The sequence below is a fragment of the Oncorhynchus keta genome, chromosome 34 (genome assembly GCF_023373465.1).
Source record: "Oncorhynchus keta strain PuntledgeMale-10-30-2019 chromosome 34, Oket_V2, whole genome shotgun sequence".
Lineage (NCBI taxonomy): Eukaryota > Metazoa > Chordata > Actinopteri > Salmoniformes > Salmonidae > Oncorhynchus > Oncorhynchus keta.
In genome coordinates, this window is record NC_068454.1 from 63,162,409 (window position 1) to 63,179,344 (window position 16,936).

Consider the following 16,936-nt stretch of genomic DNA (forward strand, 5'->3'; position numbering starts at 1 on the left):
CAAGGTATCAAAGACTCTTTATTTGGAAATTAGTACAAAGTTTTGCTCCTGTGTTAAAAATAGTAAAATAGCCCAGAACATTTGCTACCGCCACTACAGTCTGTGGCACCCTAGCCAACCGAAGGGAGGGGGTTCAGGAGGAGGGGGACAGAACAGGCCTATGATTCCACAAAAACAATATTTACACTGGTTTCTTTCTGCCCCTCCCTCCCTCAACTATTTTGTAGGACCAAAAGGGTCAGATCAAGGGGACATGGGCTGTGTTCCAATTATCTTAAATGCTTCCCCTTCTCATCTCCTTTCATCACTACAGTGGCAGAACGCTGTAAAACAAATGTAGAAACTCCTGTTCCATAAACATTCCAATGTTGTTGGGAGCATAGTGCTCACAGCACCAGAGTGATGAGGTTTCATTCCTGCATAGGCCACATATTGTGACAGTGTGTGTGGCTGTCAAAACTATCCTATCATTATTTGCAAGCAAGGAGATAAGGAAAGGCAGCTTAAAAGGACTTGGAACACAACCATATTTAACTCAGGCAACAGTCTATATCCTTACAATGATAAGTGAATCGACACGCTCTAAAGCATTTACCTATTTACATTTTTAAAAAGGAAATAAATTAGAACCATTATACATACGGGTGCACAACTCCAGTCCTTCTGGGATGGCGTGTGTCTGGGTTTTCGTTTCTCTTCAATTCATCTTAAACCAGCCGACAACGCAACACTTGGACTAAAGCTGCCCACCCGTACATTCACAAGTCTGATGTGTGCGTTTTTATGCTTTCTGAATGTCTTTCTATACATTGTTGCCTAGTGTGAGCATGTGCATTTGAGAGGGTTAAGAGTTAGTGTTATATTTCTGTTGGTTGAAGTTGAGTGGATTTGCTTTTCAATATCAAGCATCTACATTCAGCTATGGGTGTAAGTAACCAACTAGGCTAACATCTACGGTCAAGTCCACTACGCGCTCGCTGCATTGCCTGTGTCTGCAGGCTCGCGCTACAGTCACTCAGAGGTAACGGGAGAAAGGTTGAGTTATTAGTAGAGAGGCTCCAACCATCATATTCCTCGTCTGAGGCCCTCGCTGACTCCTTTGCTCACATGAAAAGACAAGGTGGAGTTAACCACATTACTGGTACACTACCCATCCTCTCCTTTTATGCCTGATAGGGTTCTCAAACTCACAAGCAGAGAATTACAGAGATAAGACCGAAAGAAAAGACACCTTTTCAGTGAATTGGGAAAAACATAGCGGACAGAGAAACGCAGTTAAGATTTTTTTTCAAGAGGAAGCCATTTTAGGTATTTAAAAAAGTAACGTGATTTCCTCAATGGAACCTTTAGTCAGATAACAAGACGTACAAAAGGTAGAATGACAATGTTACTAACATAAAACCGTGCAATTGAATATAGTCACAATCTCAAAAGATCTGACATTTATCCTGGGCACAGTCAACATGGGAAGAGAGCAGCCAATGTAGAGCTGCCACACCTTCAGATGCAAATCTCAAATTCAAGCAGAAAGTATAGAGCCTTTTACAGTTTAAGGGGCTCTTAGGGGCCAGATGGGTCCTCTTGCAGCAACAGTAGCCCTAAAATCAGAGCTTGAGGCTGGGGTAAGGCAAGGAACCTCTCCCCTCAATCCCCAACGCCAAGAAAACACAAGTGTTTTCAGTTCCAAAATATTATTACAAATCTTAATCTCATTATAACCAATGTTAAAAAAAATACATCTAACCCTACATTTATGACATCATCTCCACATTATATTATGCACACCTCAAATTGTTACTTAAAAATGTATCACTAATAAATAGATTTAAACATAAAAAACAACCCCCTCTCAAGGTGCATTTCATTACAGTAATCGTATCCAGTTCTCTCTCGCGCACACACACACACACAATAATGAAGGATTTTTGTCAGCAATGTTTTCACCATAAAACAGGACTGTTTCTTCCCCAGGACACAAAACACACACATGCTAATAACCGCTTTGCTTAGCCCAGCGGCCCTCAGACTTCATGACATGAGCCTGCTACAGCTGCACTACATTGATTGGCTGGCGTGGTATCAAACACCCCGCCAATGACAGCAGCATAGTGTGCAGTGACAGTCTGATTGTTGGATGGGAACCCCCTTGGGGTGTGTGTACCCCAAACCATCCAATGCTTGGATACAAGCTAGTAACAAGGCCAAAGGTCATCTTTCTGGTCAGACAGACCTCACCCTGTGGCAGGTTGACCACTTGTAAGTCTGTCTGTACATCTGTCTCTCCAACCAGACATTAGCTTTATAAAAAAAGGCTATGTATTGCTATAGAAATGCCCTGCCAGCTAAATCATGTGAAGCGCTAACGATCTGAATGAGCCACAACTCTTTCCAAGGAGATTGTCCAACTGCAGCATAGTGTAGGGCCAAAATGAGTTGAGTTTGCATATATCCCCATTGTCAGTACTGACCATTTTGTCTACTTCTCCAGGCCACTGTGTGGCGCCTGTCCTAGTTCTGCTTCTGCTCAGTCCAGCTTCTCCAGCACCGCGGGTACGTAGACCAGGCTGAGCTCGGAGCCAAAGTCACAGACGATGGCGGCGTTGTTCAGCACCACGAGCTGGCGGACCCCCTGGCCGTCGCTGCTCTGGCCCAGGTAGACCGTCTGGAGGAGGTCCCCGAAGTTCAGGTCCCAGAAGGACACACAGCCCTGGCCCCCTGTCACCAGGAGAGACTCAGAGATCACCCCCAGACTGGCACCGCAGCCCACCTCCTGGGGGAGGGGGGAAAGAAAGACAGGTTAGGTTTAAAGAAGGAAGGAAAAATTGGGATAGAAGCAGGCGAAGAGGCAAACTATCGTTGAATAACAGGAAACTAGTTTACCTGATTTCTCCCAAATTAGCCACACAGAGACGCACCTGCTGTATGGAGTAGAGCGTGATGCCCATGCTGCGGTCCCAGATGCAGATGAGGTCGTCGAGGCCGCTGCTGATCACGCACGATGTGGTGCACACCAGTGAGGTCACGTCGCCGCGGTGACCGTACACGTGGCTCACCCGGCTGCCCGTCAGCACATCCCACAGACAGATTGCTCCGTCCTGCCCCCCACTGGCCAGAACCATGGTCTGCAACACGACAATGACATACTTCACATGGGTCATATTCATTAAGTACAAACAGAAAAAAGTGTACTGCTATGAGGAGGGACTGCCTGGACTTGTTCATAAGAAATCCTAATTTTCCGTTGCAAGATGTTTTGCTACGATATGCCCTAGTAAGGGGGGCTTACACTTGAATGGATTTTGATCGGAAAGGAGTACCGCGTTTACACAGGCAGACTTTTAACCAATGAGACCAGCTCTGAAAAAGATCTGATTTGAAAAGATTTGATGTGATTGGTCAAAAGACCAATTAGTGTAAAAAATATCAGAATTGGGCTGCCTGTGCCTTAGTGACTCTCCTGCACAGCCAGCAAGACTGGTACAGAAGGTATGGAGAAGGTGGAATTTTAGGAGCAAGGTGAGCCCATTGCATAACTATCCTTCTGGGGGAAATTCTTAAAGGGAGCAGACTTTGGTTGGAATGCAGCCAGACAACAGTTTAGCCATTGGAACACAGCTTTGGGGATACAGACTGTACCATCGGACCGCTCCGATGGGGGGATACAGACTGTACCATCAGACTGCCCCGATGGGGGGGGGTACAGACTGTACCATTGACTAACCTGGTCTATGTAGATGGCAGTGATTCCACCAGAGTGGCCCTGGAGCGTGAAGAGACAGCATGAGTCCTCCAGACGATACACCTGACACACAGGGACAAACAGCAGGGTTTTAGTGTGTGAGTGTTGATTTTATACTGCATTATCATGCAAACGGTTGGTGAACGATATACACGTGTGTGTGTGTGTGTATGCGTTTCTGTACATCTGTCAGCGTGTTTCTGTGAGCGTGTCCTCCCTCACCCTGACAGTGTGGTCCTGGCTGCCCGTGACCACTCTGCCGGCAGCGGCTCGCAGCACCGTGATGGGTTTCTGGTGGGCACACTGCACCGAGCGCGTCAGCTGGCATGAGATCACTTCCTCACTGCTGTAGCAGGGCGAGGGCGGCATGTTACTACGCCCGGGGGGACCTGGCACCACACACACAACATAGATAACACACTCATCACAGACCTTTAGAGTTAAAACGCTCAGAAAGTCAGGACGTCAAAGGTCAAGAGTAAACATGTCTGGAGACACTTTACTTGATAATTAGTTAACTACACTATTTATAGCTACTGTTATAGCTACGGGCAATAACATGTGACTCCAGTTGTTAACATTTTACCGATTGTGACACAATCGACTTTCCAAGCATATTAGACATACACTGAGTGTACAAAACATTATGAAAACCTTCCGAATATTGAGTTGAACAGCCTCAACTCGTCGGGGCATGGACTCTACAAGGTGTCGAAAGTGTTCCACAGGGATGCTGGCCCATGTTGACTCCAATGCTTCCCACAGTTGTGTCAAGTTGGCTGGATGTCCGTTGGGTGGTGAACCATTCTTGATACACACGGGAAACTGTTGAGCGTGAAAAACCCAGCAGCGTTGCAGTTCTTGACCGCCTGGCACCTACTACCATACCCCGTTCAAAGGCACTTAAATCTTTTGTCTTGCACTTTCACCCTCAATGATACACAATCCATGTCTCAAGGCTTAAAAAACATGATTTAACCTGTTTCCTCTCCTTCATCTACACCGATTGAAGTGGATTTAACAAGTGACATCAATAAGGGATCATAGCTTTCACCTGGTCAGTATATATCAAGGAAAAAGCAGGTTCCTAATGTTTTGTGCACTCTGTGTATATTGACATCATTGGGTCGTTTGACAGTGTGTGTGAAGCTCACCTCTGTACTGCAGTAAGCCCAGAGGCTTGTTGATGTCGACAGTGAAGAAGTCTAGAGAGCCATCGAGTCTGGCCGCCACGATCCTGTTGTTGAGGAAGGCCAGGGCCGTGATCCCCGAGACGCCGTCTTCATTACTGCAGCGTAACGAGCCCTCCACTGCATCCCACAGCTAACCACATAACACATTAGTACACTTACCCTGGCCTTTTCTCACTTTCCCTTTGCCAATTTCTCCTACTGACACTCTCCTCTTGCAAATATTGTTTCCCGCTTGCTCATTATGACTACCTCCTCTCTTTCCATCTCACCCACTCCCACTGCACCCATCCAGTCGTTTCTTTCTGTTCTACAAGGGAGCATCATAAAGTGTCTAGTGACGGTGTAGGGGGGTTGATTTGGGATTGGGTCTCACCTCTAGTTTGCCGTTGCTCCTTCCAGCAGCGATGAGGTTCCCCCGGAGCTCCATGGCCCACACAGCGCTTTCCCAGTCCGGGGTTTCCTGGCCCTGTGGAGCAGGGGGCTGGATGTACCCCAGGCTGCGTCTCCTCTGGGGAGGGGGTCCCGACAGGGGTGAGGGGTAGGAGGCAGTGAGGCCCGGCGAGGGAGGCTCGTGCTCCAGGTAGGCCTTCTCCACCAGCCCCCCGAAGTCAAAGCCATCCCTTGGTGGGGTGAGGAGGAGGTGGGAGGGGGCCTGGGAGTCGAAGTTGGTGTCGATGAGGGGGGTGAGGTCGGGTTGGTTCTCAAAGAGGGCAGGACGTGGGGTGGTCCGCCGCCTGAGGGGGTAGCCCTCGTCCTCGTCGAAAAACCCGCCCCCTGGTTCTGTCCCGCCCCCCAGATTCTCAGGTTCGGCCACACCCACAGCGTCCCAACCATCCCGCTGCTCCCAGCAGCCACTGCTGCTACTCCGCCGCAGCCTGACAGAGAGACCGTTTAGTGTTCAGACCAGGAGGCTGGATATGCATATAGGAGAACAGGAGGGAAGACTATGTAGAAAGAAATAAAAGGACATGGGAATGGGACGAAGGGAGAACAAATAAAAACTATGCTGAAAGAAAACAACATCTAATGACTTGTACTTACATATGTAAAATGAATATTGTACATTTATTTTTAAAATAATACAAGTTGTACTCCAAAGAGGTGGGTGGTGCCAGGCCAAAAAATATAACACATTATGCATGAACACAAGCATGAACTGTCCATAGGTGTGTGTATGTACGTGTGTGTATGTCATCCTGTATCGGCCAAGGTGACCTTGTGGATATGGTATGTGGACACGCTGTGTGTGTGTCTTACCCATGTTTAGGAATGACGGTGAGGCAGTCTCCAGTCTGAGTGTCCCACACACGGATCTGTCCTGCCAGACAACAACTGGCCAACAGCATGCCGTCACTCGCCAGACACTCTATATCCTGGGGTGTGTGTGTGTGTGTGTGTGTGTGTGTGTGTGTGAGTGAGTGAGTGTGAGAGAGAGAGAGTGTGAGTGAGAGAGAGAGAGAACGCAGAGGAGAGATACTTGTAAATATTCATGCAAATGAACAATGGTATTTGTGTCAGCGTGTGTGTGTGTGTGTGTGTGTGTGTGCGCGCCCAGTCTCTCACCATGCTGTGTCCACACAGCAGCAGGGGGGAGATCTCGCTGATGGGTGGCGAGTAGCCGTAGTCGTCGCAGGGCAGGTCACCGCGACGACGGCGTCCGTGGGCCACGCCGTTCTGGCCGTAGTTGCGGGAACAGAGGACCCGGTAGAGACAGAAGAGCAGCAGCACCAGCAGAACCCCTGCCGCCAGGCCCAGAGCTGCTACCCTAAAGAGAGACAGAGACAGACAGGGTTAATAACCTGTTTGCTGCCTTCTCCATACGTGCCAATAAAGCTGGTTTGGATTGCACTGACAGAGAGGGCAGGTTAAGCGTGTGAAGAGACAGCACGTTAGAGACAGAGAGTACCAATGACGGGGAGACCAAGCCATCATGTAGCACAGAGCAGCTTACAATACAAGGACTTGAACATTGAGAACGGTGTGAACTTGACACAATGACGTACCAACATAAATCCTCAGCTCGTCAGAATGACATTCCATAACATGACCGGACTGTTCATTGTCCCCCCGTGAGGAAAGCCTGGAAAGCAGATGTAATGGGTCCAGTGTGTCCCTCTAGTGGAGACAGGGGTAAAGGCAGAAGCCTAAACAGCACCTGTAGTGTAGAATGAGTCACTGTCATGACAACAGGGCCTGACGCACTGGTGTGACCAGCTCGACATGCAATACCAGTTCTGAAACCACGGCAGAGTATGATTGGTCCAGCACACGTACTCTCCCACACATGTTCATGCATGGAGTCAGCGTGTACACACTGACTTTATTGTCCCCTTAGGGAAACGTTGTGCCCATGTGGTGTGCACACTGACTTTATTGTCCCCTTAGGGAAACGTTGTACCCATGTGGTGTGCACACTGACTTTATTGTCCCCTTAGGGAAACGTTGTGCCCATGTGGTGTACACACTGACTTTATTGTCCCCTTAGGGAAACGTTGTACCCATGTGGTGTGCACACTGACTTTATTGTCCCCTTAGGGAAACGTTGTGCCCATGTGGTGTGCACACTGACTTTATTGTCCCCTTAGGGAAACGTTGTACCCATGTGGTGTGCACACTGACTTTATTGTCCCCTTAGGGAAACGTTGTGCCCATGTGGTGTACACACTGACTTTATTGTCCCCTTAGGGAAACGTTGTACCCATGTGGTGTGCACACTGACTTTATTGTCCCCTTAGGGAAACGTTGTGCCCATGTGGTGTGCACACTGACTTTATTGTCCCCTTAGGGAAACGTTGTGCCCATGTGGTGTGCACACTGACTTTATTGTCCCCTTAGGAAAACGTTGTGCCCATGTGGTGTGCACACTGACTTTATTGTCCCCTTAGGGAAACGTTGTGCCCATGTGGTGTACACACTGACTTTATTGTCCCCTTAGGGAAACGTTGTGCCCATGTGGTGTGCACACTGACTTTATTGTCCCCTTAGGGAATGGTTGTACCCATGTGGTGTGCACACTGACTTTATTGTCCCCTTAGGGAAACGTTGTGCCCATGTGGTGTGCACACTGACTTTATTGTCCCCTTAGGGAATGGTTGTACCCATGTGGTGTGCACACTGACTTTATTGTCCCCTTAGGGAAACGTTGTGCCCATGTGGTGTGCACACTGACTTTATTGTCCCCTTAGGGAAACGTTGTGCCCATGTGGTGTACACACTGACTTTATTGTCCCCTTAGGGAAACGTTGTGCCCATGTGGTGTACACACTGACTTTATTGTCCCCTTAGGGAAACGTTGTGCCCATGTGGTGTACACACTGACTTTATTGTCCCCTTAGGGAAACGTTGTGCCCATGTGGTGTGCACACTGACTTTATTGTCCCCTTAGGGAATGGTTGTACCCATGTGGTGTGCACACTGACTTTATTGTCCCCTTAGGGAAACGTTGTGCCCATGTGGTGTGCACACTGACTTTATTGTCCCCTTAGGGAAACGTTGTGCCCATGTGGTGTGCACACTGACTTTATTGTCCCCTTAGGGAAACGTTGTGCCCATGTGGTGTGCACACTGACTTTATTGTCCCCTTAAGGAAACGTTGTGCCCATGTGGTGTGCACACTGACTTTATTGTCCCCTTAGGGAAACGTTGTGCCCATGTGGTGTGCACACTGACTTTATTGTCCCCTTAGGGAATGGTTGTACCCATGTGGTGTACACACTGGCTGCACATGTTCAAGCCAATTAGACCACTTCAGTGGAAGTATGCAAATGTGGACCGCCAGGGACAAAATGGCTGTTTTTCCTCACCTTAAGGTTGCACTTCCATTCACACGACAACAGAAAGCTGCCTTTCCATTCACACGACAACAGAAAGCAGCCTTTCCATTCACACGACAACAGAAAGCAGCCTTTCCATTCACACGACAACAGAAAGCAGCCTTTCCATTCACACGACAACAGAAAGCAGCCTTTCCATTCACACGACAACAGAAAGCAGCCTTTCCATTCACACGACAACAGAAAGCAGCCTTTCCAGTCACACGACAACAGAATGCAGCCTTTCCATTCACACGACAACAGAAAGCAGCCTTTCCAGTCACACGACAACAGAAAGCAGCCTTTCCATTCACACGACAACAGAAAGCAGCCTTTCCATTCACACGACAACAGAAAGCAGCCTTTCCATTCACACGACAACAGAAAGCAGCCTTTCCATTCACACGACAACAGAAAGCAGCCTTTCCATTCACACGACAACAGAAAGCAGCCTTTCCATTCACACGACAACAGAAAGCAGCCTTTCCATTCACACGACAACAGAAAGCAGCCTTTTTCCATTCACACGACAACAGAAATCAGCCTTTCCAGTCACACAACAACAGAAAGCAGCCTTTCCATTCACACGACAACAGAAAGCAGCCTTTTTCCATTCACACGACAACAGAAAGCAGCCTTTCCATTCACACGACAACAGAAAGCAGCCTTTCCATTCACACGACAACAGAAAGCAGCCTTTTTCCATTCACACGACAACAGAAAGCAGCCTTTCCATTCACACGACAACAGAAAGCAGCCTTTTTCCATTCACACGACAACAGAAAGCAGCCTTTCCATTCACACGACAACAGAAAGCATCCTTTCCAGTCACACGACAACAGAATGCAGCCTTTCCATTCACACGACAACAGAAAGCAGCCTTTCCAGTCACACAACAACAGAAAGCAGCCTTTCCAGTCACACGACAACCGTAAGCAGCCTTTCCATTCACACGACAACAGAAAGCAGCCTTTCCAGTCACACGACAACAGAAAGCAGCCTTTCCAGTCACACGACAACAGAAAGCAGCCTTTCCAGTCACACGACAACAGAAAGCAGCCTTTTTCCATTCACACGACAACAGAAAGCAGCCTTTTTCCATTCACACGACAACAGAAAGCAGCCTTTCCAGTCACACGACAACAGAAAGCAGCCTTTCCATTCACACGACAACAGAAAGCAGCCTTTTTCCATTCACACGACAACAGAAAGCAGCCTTTTTCCATTCACACGACAACAGAAAGCAGCCTTTCCATTCACACGACAACAGAAAGCAGCCTTTCCATTCACACGACAACAGAAAGCAGCCTTTCCATTCACACGACAACAGAAAGCAGCCTTTCCATTCACACGACAACAGAAAGCAGCCTTTCCAGTCACACGACAACAGAAAGCAGCCTTTCCAGTCACACGACAACAGAAAGCAGCCTTTTTCCATTCACACGACAACAGAAAGCAGCCTTTCCAGTCACACGACAACAGAAAGCAGCCTTTTTCCATTCACACGACAACAGAAAGCAGCCTTTCCAGTCACACGACAACAGAAAGCAGCCTTTCCATTCACACGACAACAGAAAGCAGCCTTTCCATTCACACGACAACAGAAAGCAGCCTTTCCATTCACACGACAACAGAAAGCAGCCTTTCCATTCACACGACAACAGAAAGCAGCCTTTCCATTCACACGACAACAGAAAGCAGCCTTTTTCCATTCACACGACAACAGAAAGCAGCCTTTCCAGTCACACGACAACAGAAAGCAGCCTTTCCAGTCACACGACAACAGAAAGCAGCCTTTCCAGTCACACAACAACAGAAATCAGCCTTTCCAGTCACACGACAACAGAAAGCAGCCTTTCCAGTCACACGACAACAGAAAGCAGCCTTTTTCCATTCACACGACAACAGAAAGCAGCCTTTCCATTCACACGACAACAGAAAGCAGCCTTTCCATTCACACGACAACAGAAAGCAGCCTTTTTCCATTCACACGACAACAGAAATCAGCCTTTCCAGTCACACGACAACAGAAAGCAGCCTTTCCATTCACACGACAACAGAAAGCAGCCTTTTTCCATTCACACGACAACAGAAAGCAGCCTTTCCATTCACACGACAACAGAAAGCAGCCTTTTTCCAGTCACACGACAACAGAAAGCAGCCTTTCCATTCACACGACAACAGAAAGCAGCCTTTTTCCAGTCACACGACAACAGAAAGCAGCCTTTCCAGTCACACAACAACAGAAAGCAGCCTTTCCAGTCACACAACAACCGTAAGCAGCCTTTCCATTCACACGACAACAGAAAGCAGCCTTTCCAGTCACACGACAACAGAAAGCAGCCTTTCCAGTCACACGACAACAGAAAGCAGCCTTTCCAGTCACACGACAACAGAAAGCAGCCTTTCCAGTCACACGACAACAGAAAGCAGCCTTTCCAGTCACACGACAACAGAAAGCAGCCTTTCCAGTCACACGACAACAGAAAGCAGCCTTTCCAGTCACACGACAACAGAAAGCAGCCTTTCCAGTCACACGACAACCGAAAGCAGCCTTTCCAGTCACACGACAACCGAAAGCAGCCTTTCCAGTCACACGACAACAGAAAGCATCCTTTCCAGTCACACGACAACAGAAAGCATCCTTTCCAGTCACACGACAACAGAAAGCAGCCTTTCCAGTCACACGACAACAGAAAGCAGCCTTTCCATTCACACGACAACAGAAAGCAGCCTTTCCATTCACACGACAACAGAAAGCAGCCTTTCCAGTCACACGACAACAGAAAGCAGCCTTTCCAGTCACACGACAACAGAAAGCATCCTTTCCAGTCACACGACAACAGAAAGCATCCTTTCCAGTCACACGACAACAGAAAGCAGCCTTTCCATTCACACGACAACAGAAAGCAGCCTTTCCATTCACACGACAACAGAAAGCAGCCTTTCCATTCACACGACAACAGAAAGCAGCCTTTCCATTCACACGACAACAGAAAGCAGCCTTTCCATTCGAGGCTTGAAATGTTAGGAAATTATCATATTCATGTAATTCCATCACCGCCACAGGCCTAACATAATAAACGTGCCTAACATTGATTGGCAACCAGTTTATTTTTTTAATGACTATTGTTAACAGGCTGAGGGAGATTCTCTGAAAATAACACTGAGTCCACCTAAGCAAGAGTTCCAGGAAGCCGTCTTTGATTGGACAACCATAGATACGACAGATCCTACTTTATTCTGGAATAACCATCCAGGCCCCTCCTCCTTGACCTGACCCAACGATTCTAATAGATCAATCTCCATCTGTGCCTGGCCTGTGTTCCAGAGATGACCTTCACCACTGTGACCTTTATCTCAGATATGAACCGTGAACACGGATCTGGTTTCACAGATGACCATGACCTGATGAATATGATTCAAACCGGCCCACGTCCAATGAAAAACCTCCCTGGAGTTACACATCACAGTTGGATCCATTTAATATGCTATTGGTCAAGGATGTAGTATACTGCAGGAAAATCACTGGTGGTCTTTGAAAACAATATTCCCACCCTCACGTCTCAAGCAGCACAGCACCCCCCTGCATAATTCTGTTTGTTCTAATAGAAACATTGACGTTGGCCGTACTGTACTGCCTTACTTTGAGAAACCTTTGCCCCCTACGAGGGAGAACACAGTTGAGAGACCGTTTCACTCAGTCCAAAAACCACACCAACCATCACCCACTCCACCATGACATCATCAACCCACGGACATCTTACGAGTAACCTGACAGCCAATCAGATGAGCCGGTAGACAGGGCCAAAGTCTGAGTCAGTGAGGGAGTTAATTTTGCATGGCCTTGTGCCCCGGGTGGGTGGGGGCACCGATGCAAAACCAACCTCGCCCAAAAGCCAATCAACTCAACTATAGAGATAAGAGGGAAAAAAAACATTTTCTTTCTTCCTACCTTTTTTGAGATAACCATCAGACCAGGCCTTGTTTGCAAGGTTAGAAAGAGAGGAAGAAGAGAGAGGTGTGGGACTAGCGTTGCAAATCCTGGTTGGCTGCTTCTGGATTTCCTGCTTATTCCTTCCTGATTCTGGGAATCCTCCAACCAGGATTTGGGGAAAACCAGGGAATTTATTGAAAGTTTCCAGAATTTTGCAACCCTACTTGGGACAAATGTAGGCCTATACTGTATGAGATGTGGGTTTGGACTGTGTGGATTATCACTGTATCTCTTGGCCTTGAAGCCATAATCGTTTACTATAACATTGATCTTTCGCCTGCATGGACTTTGAAGTGGTGTGCACGTGTGTGTGTGTGTGTGTGTGTGTGTGTGTGTGTGTGTGTGTGTGTGTGTGTGTGTGTGTGTGTGTGTGTGTGTATTTGTATTTGAAAAACATGAAATGCATGGATGGTGGTAGGGGGAATATTGGTCAATCTGTAGTTTGAAGGAGTTGGATATAGAGGTTGGTGTGTGTGTGTGTGTGTGTGTGTGTGTGTGTGTGTGTGTGTCGGTACTGACTTGTAGAGCGTGAGGTCTGCGGGCAGGTCATTAGTTTTGAGGCTGGGTGGCGGGGGGTGGCGTGTGTCCTGGGGGTGACGTGTCTCGATGGCCTCCCGGGGGCTCAGGTGGAGCGTGATGGGGATGACAGGCAGGATGCTGATGTATCTGTGGGACAAAAAGGTAACAAAATTACATTTCCTAACATTAAACAATGAATTCGACCTAACCCAAAAGCATGGTAAGTAGGGTCATCAGTGACACACACACACTATGCACATAAGCTCACACACATCCAATAAACACACACATGCAATAAACACACACACCCAGTAACTCATTCCAACTCCCCTGACCTACCTCTTGGCCAGAGTAATATTATAGTAGCTGAAGAGCGAGGGCCAGTGTCTGAAAGACAGCCTCCTCCAGCCCTCCTCATCCTCCGCCCCCCAGCTAATCTGGGGCACCAGGGGTACTCCTTCCCCGGGGGCCCCGTGGTGGCCCTGGGACTGGTTCTCTGGAAGCGGGGTGGGTTCAGCGGGGGCGGGGAGGACACTGAGGGTGTCGGCGGGGTCCCCTCCTGGTCCAGGGAAGACCGGGGCTACTCCCAGGTGGGGGGGCAGACCCCCAGCCCCGCCCTCCCCCAGGGGGCTCTGTTCAGACACCTGGGCTGCCAGGTAGGTACGGAGGCCAGCGGGGTCCGTGTAGGCCAGGATGCCAATCCAGATCACTGTACCCACCTAAAACAATACAGGGATAGAGGGACATTTCAATGCATACAGAGAACTACTTCAAGGAAGTACTGGAAATGTTCAGACAGTCATACAGAGACAAATACTGACAGGCGAGACAGACCGTAACACACGCAGACACGACGGCCCAACAGACTGACTTTCTGTGAAAAGGCCATGAGACAGTCACCCTCAAGGCTTTTTCACACTGCATGTTCTTATCCCAGTGCTAACCCACCCTCCTTTCACACGAGCATTTGTTAACACTGGACTAAGAGAAACTAGGGTCGCAAAATTCCATAAAATCCAGTTGGAAGATTCCCGGAATCAGACGGGAATAAGCAGGAAATCAGGAGTCTTCCAATCCTAATTTCCGAAAAGCCTGTGCATCTTCCAAAAGAATGGTGCAACCCTAACTTAAACGATCTTTTCAGGAAGTGCCTCCAGCCAGTCTCACCATGATGAAGCGCTGGGCCAGACGCGTGCGGGCCAGGAAGTAGACCACACGGAGCCTCTTGGGCAGGCGCAGGTTCCTGAAGGCGGGCGTCTGCAGGGTGATGGTGTGGGGCGAGGGCCGTGGGGGAGGAGGCGCCTCCCGAGGGCGCAGGGGGCCCGGTTTGGGAAGGGGCATCCCCGCCTCGGCCGGAAGACGGCGGTTCAGATCGGCCAACTGTGTGTGAGAGGACAGTTTTAGGGAGCGTGGGCATGTGGGAGTGTGCAACACGTATGAGAGAACAAGTGTGTGAGTACATGTGTATGAATTAGTGTTAGAGTATGCATGTGTATATGACTGTAACAGGGGAACAAGGTGGATAAAGACTATATTTTAAAGAGCACTGTAGACTGAGGAAATGACTCATGTCTCAAGAGACCTCACCTTCACATGGCAAATGTGTGTGTGTGTGTCTATGACCTCACGTCCATGCTGTAAATTACTAAGGAAAGCACTGTTGACAGTGTGTGTGTGTGTGTGTGTGTGTGTGTGTGTGTGTGTGTGTGTGTGTGTTCACCTCCATGCGTCGGATGTCAATGGAAAGAACTGTGGTGAAGAAAAACATCTGAAGGAAGAAGTCAGACACCAGCCCCACCACAGCAAACAGACAGAACTCCTGGAAACACAGAAATAAACAGCAGGCCACTCAAAACATACACAGTAGAAGTGGGTGTGTGCATGTTGTGTGGCAGTATGCTCTACTCTGTCTATGTGAATGAAAGAGTGCGTCGACCTGTGTTCATACGCCAGTGTGTGATAGATGTGTGTGTGTGTGTGTGTGTGTGTGTGTGTGTGTGTGTGTGTGTGTGTGTGTGTGTGTGTGTTACCTGGATAGCAGGCACCAGGGTGAAATATCCTATGAGGATGATGCACAGCTCTGTGGCCATGTTCTTCATGATAGACCAGCTCTCATTACTAAGGCCTGGAGAGAGACAACACAATAACACATTAACAAATGCTTGGATTTCACACACACGTTTTGTTCTTCTATCCTCTTGGGGACCTAATTATTTTCCCTAACATGTAACCCTAGCCCCTTACCCCAATTGTTAGTTATTATCATATATATATATATATATATATAAACACACACTGATTTTGTCATATCCAACTGGTAGTTACAGTCTCCGTCACTGCAACTCCATACGGTCTCGGGAGAGGCGAAGGTCGAGAGCCATGCGTCCTCCGAAACACAACCCTGCCAATCCGCACTGCTTCTTGACACACTGCTCGCTTAAACCAGAAGCCAGCCGCATCAATATATCGGAGAAAACCGAAGTCAGCGTGCATGCGGCCAGTCCACAACAAGGAGTCGCTAGAGCACAATGGGACAAGGACATCCCGGACGGCCAAACCCTCCCCTAACCCGGACGACGCTGGGCAAATTGTGTGCCGCCTCAGGTGTCTCCCGGTTGCAGCTGGCTGCAAAACAGCCCGGGATCGAACCCTGGTCTGCAACGACGCCTCAATCACGATGTCGTGCCTTAAACCGCTGCACCACTCAGGAGGCACCCTTACCCTAATTCTAACCTTAGAACACCCTTTGTCCTCATGGGGCCATGGGAAAGAGAATTTTCCTTGTTTTACTAATCCTTGTGGGGACTTATGGGGATAGAAGAACCAACCCACACACACTCTTACCCTGAGCAATGCGTAGTTTGACCTCCAGGTCAACAGGGGTGGACACCACAGACTTGGTGAGAACCAGGACGTTCTCCAGCCCTATCACCACCACCAGATAGGGGAAGATCTCACTGACAGAGAGAGAGACAACATGATTACAAGTCTGTTGTGAATAATACTTCATCATCTCATTTGAGTAACCAGTGCTCTCAGAGTACTTATTTGTGGATCAGGTGATTGATGCAATTTTGGATGTTAGAGAGAGGTCAGGTTTTTCAATTTGATTGATTTGATTGTTGTCATTATGTTTGTCGTACAAATTTTAAAAAACAGGTTAAAAATAGGAAATGGGACATTTAGTAGACAAGAGTACAGATGAAGAAAGAGAGAAGGGACGATTGAAGACAGACAAGGTTTGACGGACAATAAACCAGAGATATGCTATCATGACACGTGAAGATAAGGGTTGGAGGTCAGTACGGAACAAAACTTCACCACAGAAGATAAAGACTAAACACACGTGTCATGTGGCCATTGTGTCAATATGCACAACAGTGGGTATGTAGGTCTATGTGCGTGTGGACCCTGGAATCTTGATCAATGAGATTTGGATGGTGTGAGATGGTCATGCCATCCTCTACATTCCAATAAGCTGGGTGTGATTGGCCAGGTACGCCACATCAATATCTATCCCCGCCCTCTTAAGAATCCCTCCTCCCCTTTAAGTCCACATCTGTTGCCCTTGGTAACACAGTCCCCTGTCACTCACTGTACATTAACATCTGTAGTCCCACAGTAATCCATACAGCTCAATGAGCAGGAGATGGTCAGGGGATTTTAGGGTGAGAGT

General features: G+C 48.2%; 1 protein-coding gene across 5 annotated transcripts in view; it reads right to left on the reverse strand.

The window, feature by feature from the left end:
• The window catches only part of LOC118367605 (sterol regulatory element-binding protein cleavage-activating protein-like), a 33,232-nt gene continuing 16,296 nt past the window's right edge, over positions 1-16,936 (reverse strand). For all 5 annotated transcript variants that reach the window (XM_052494381.1, XM_052494380.1, XM_052494378.1 and 2 more), the window contains exons 8-21: positions 16,105-16,217; positions 15,291-15,385; positions 14,981-15,079; positions 14,428-14,640; positions 13,600-13,979; positions 13,261-13,407; positions 6,496-6,697; positions 6,190-6,305; positions 5,306-5,807; positions 4,894-5,062; positions 3,962-4,128; positions 3,722-3,802; positions 2,916-3,122; positions 1-2,770 (exon numbers count right to left, since the gene is read on the reverse strand). In XM_052494381.1, the coding sequence (XP_052350341.1) occupies positions 2,525-2,770; positions 2,916-3,122; positions 3,722-3,802; positions 3,962-4,128; positions 4,894-5,062; positions 5,306-5,807; positions 6,190-6,305; positions 6,496-6,697; positions 13,261-13,407; positions 13,600-13,979; positions 14,428-14,640; positions 14,981-15,079; positions 15,291-15,385; positions 16,105-16,217 (2,737 nt within the window). In that variant the 3' untranslated portion in view covers positions 1-2,524. The remainder of the gene's footprint in view (positions 2,771-2,915; positions 3,123-3,721; positions 3,803-3,961; positions 4,129-4,893; positions 5,063-5,305; positions 5,808-6,189; positions 6,306-6,495; positions 6,698-13,260; positions 13,408-13,599; positions 13,980-14,427; positions 14,641-14,980; positions 15,080-15,290; positions 15,386-16,104; positions 16,218-16,936) is intronic.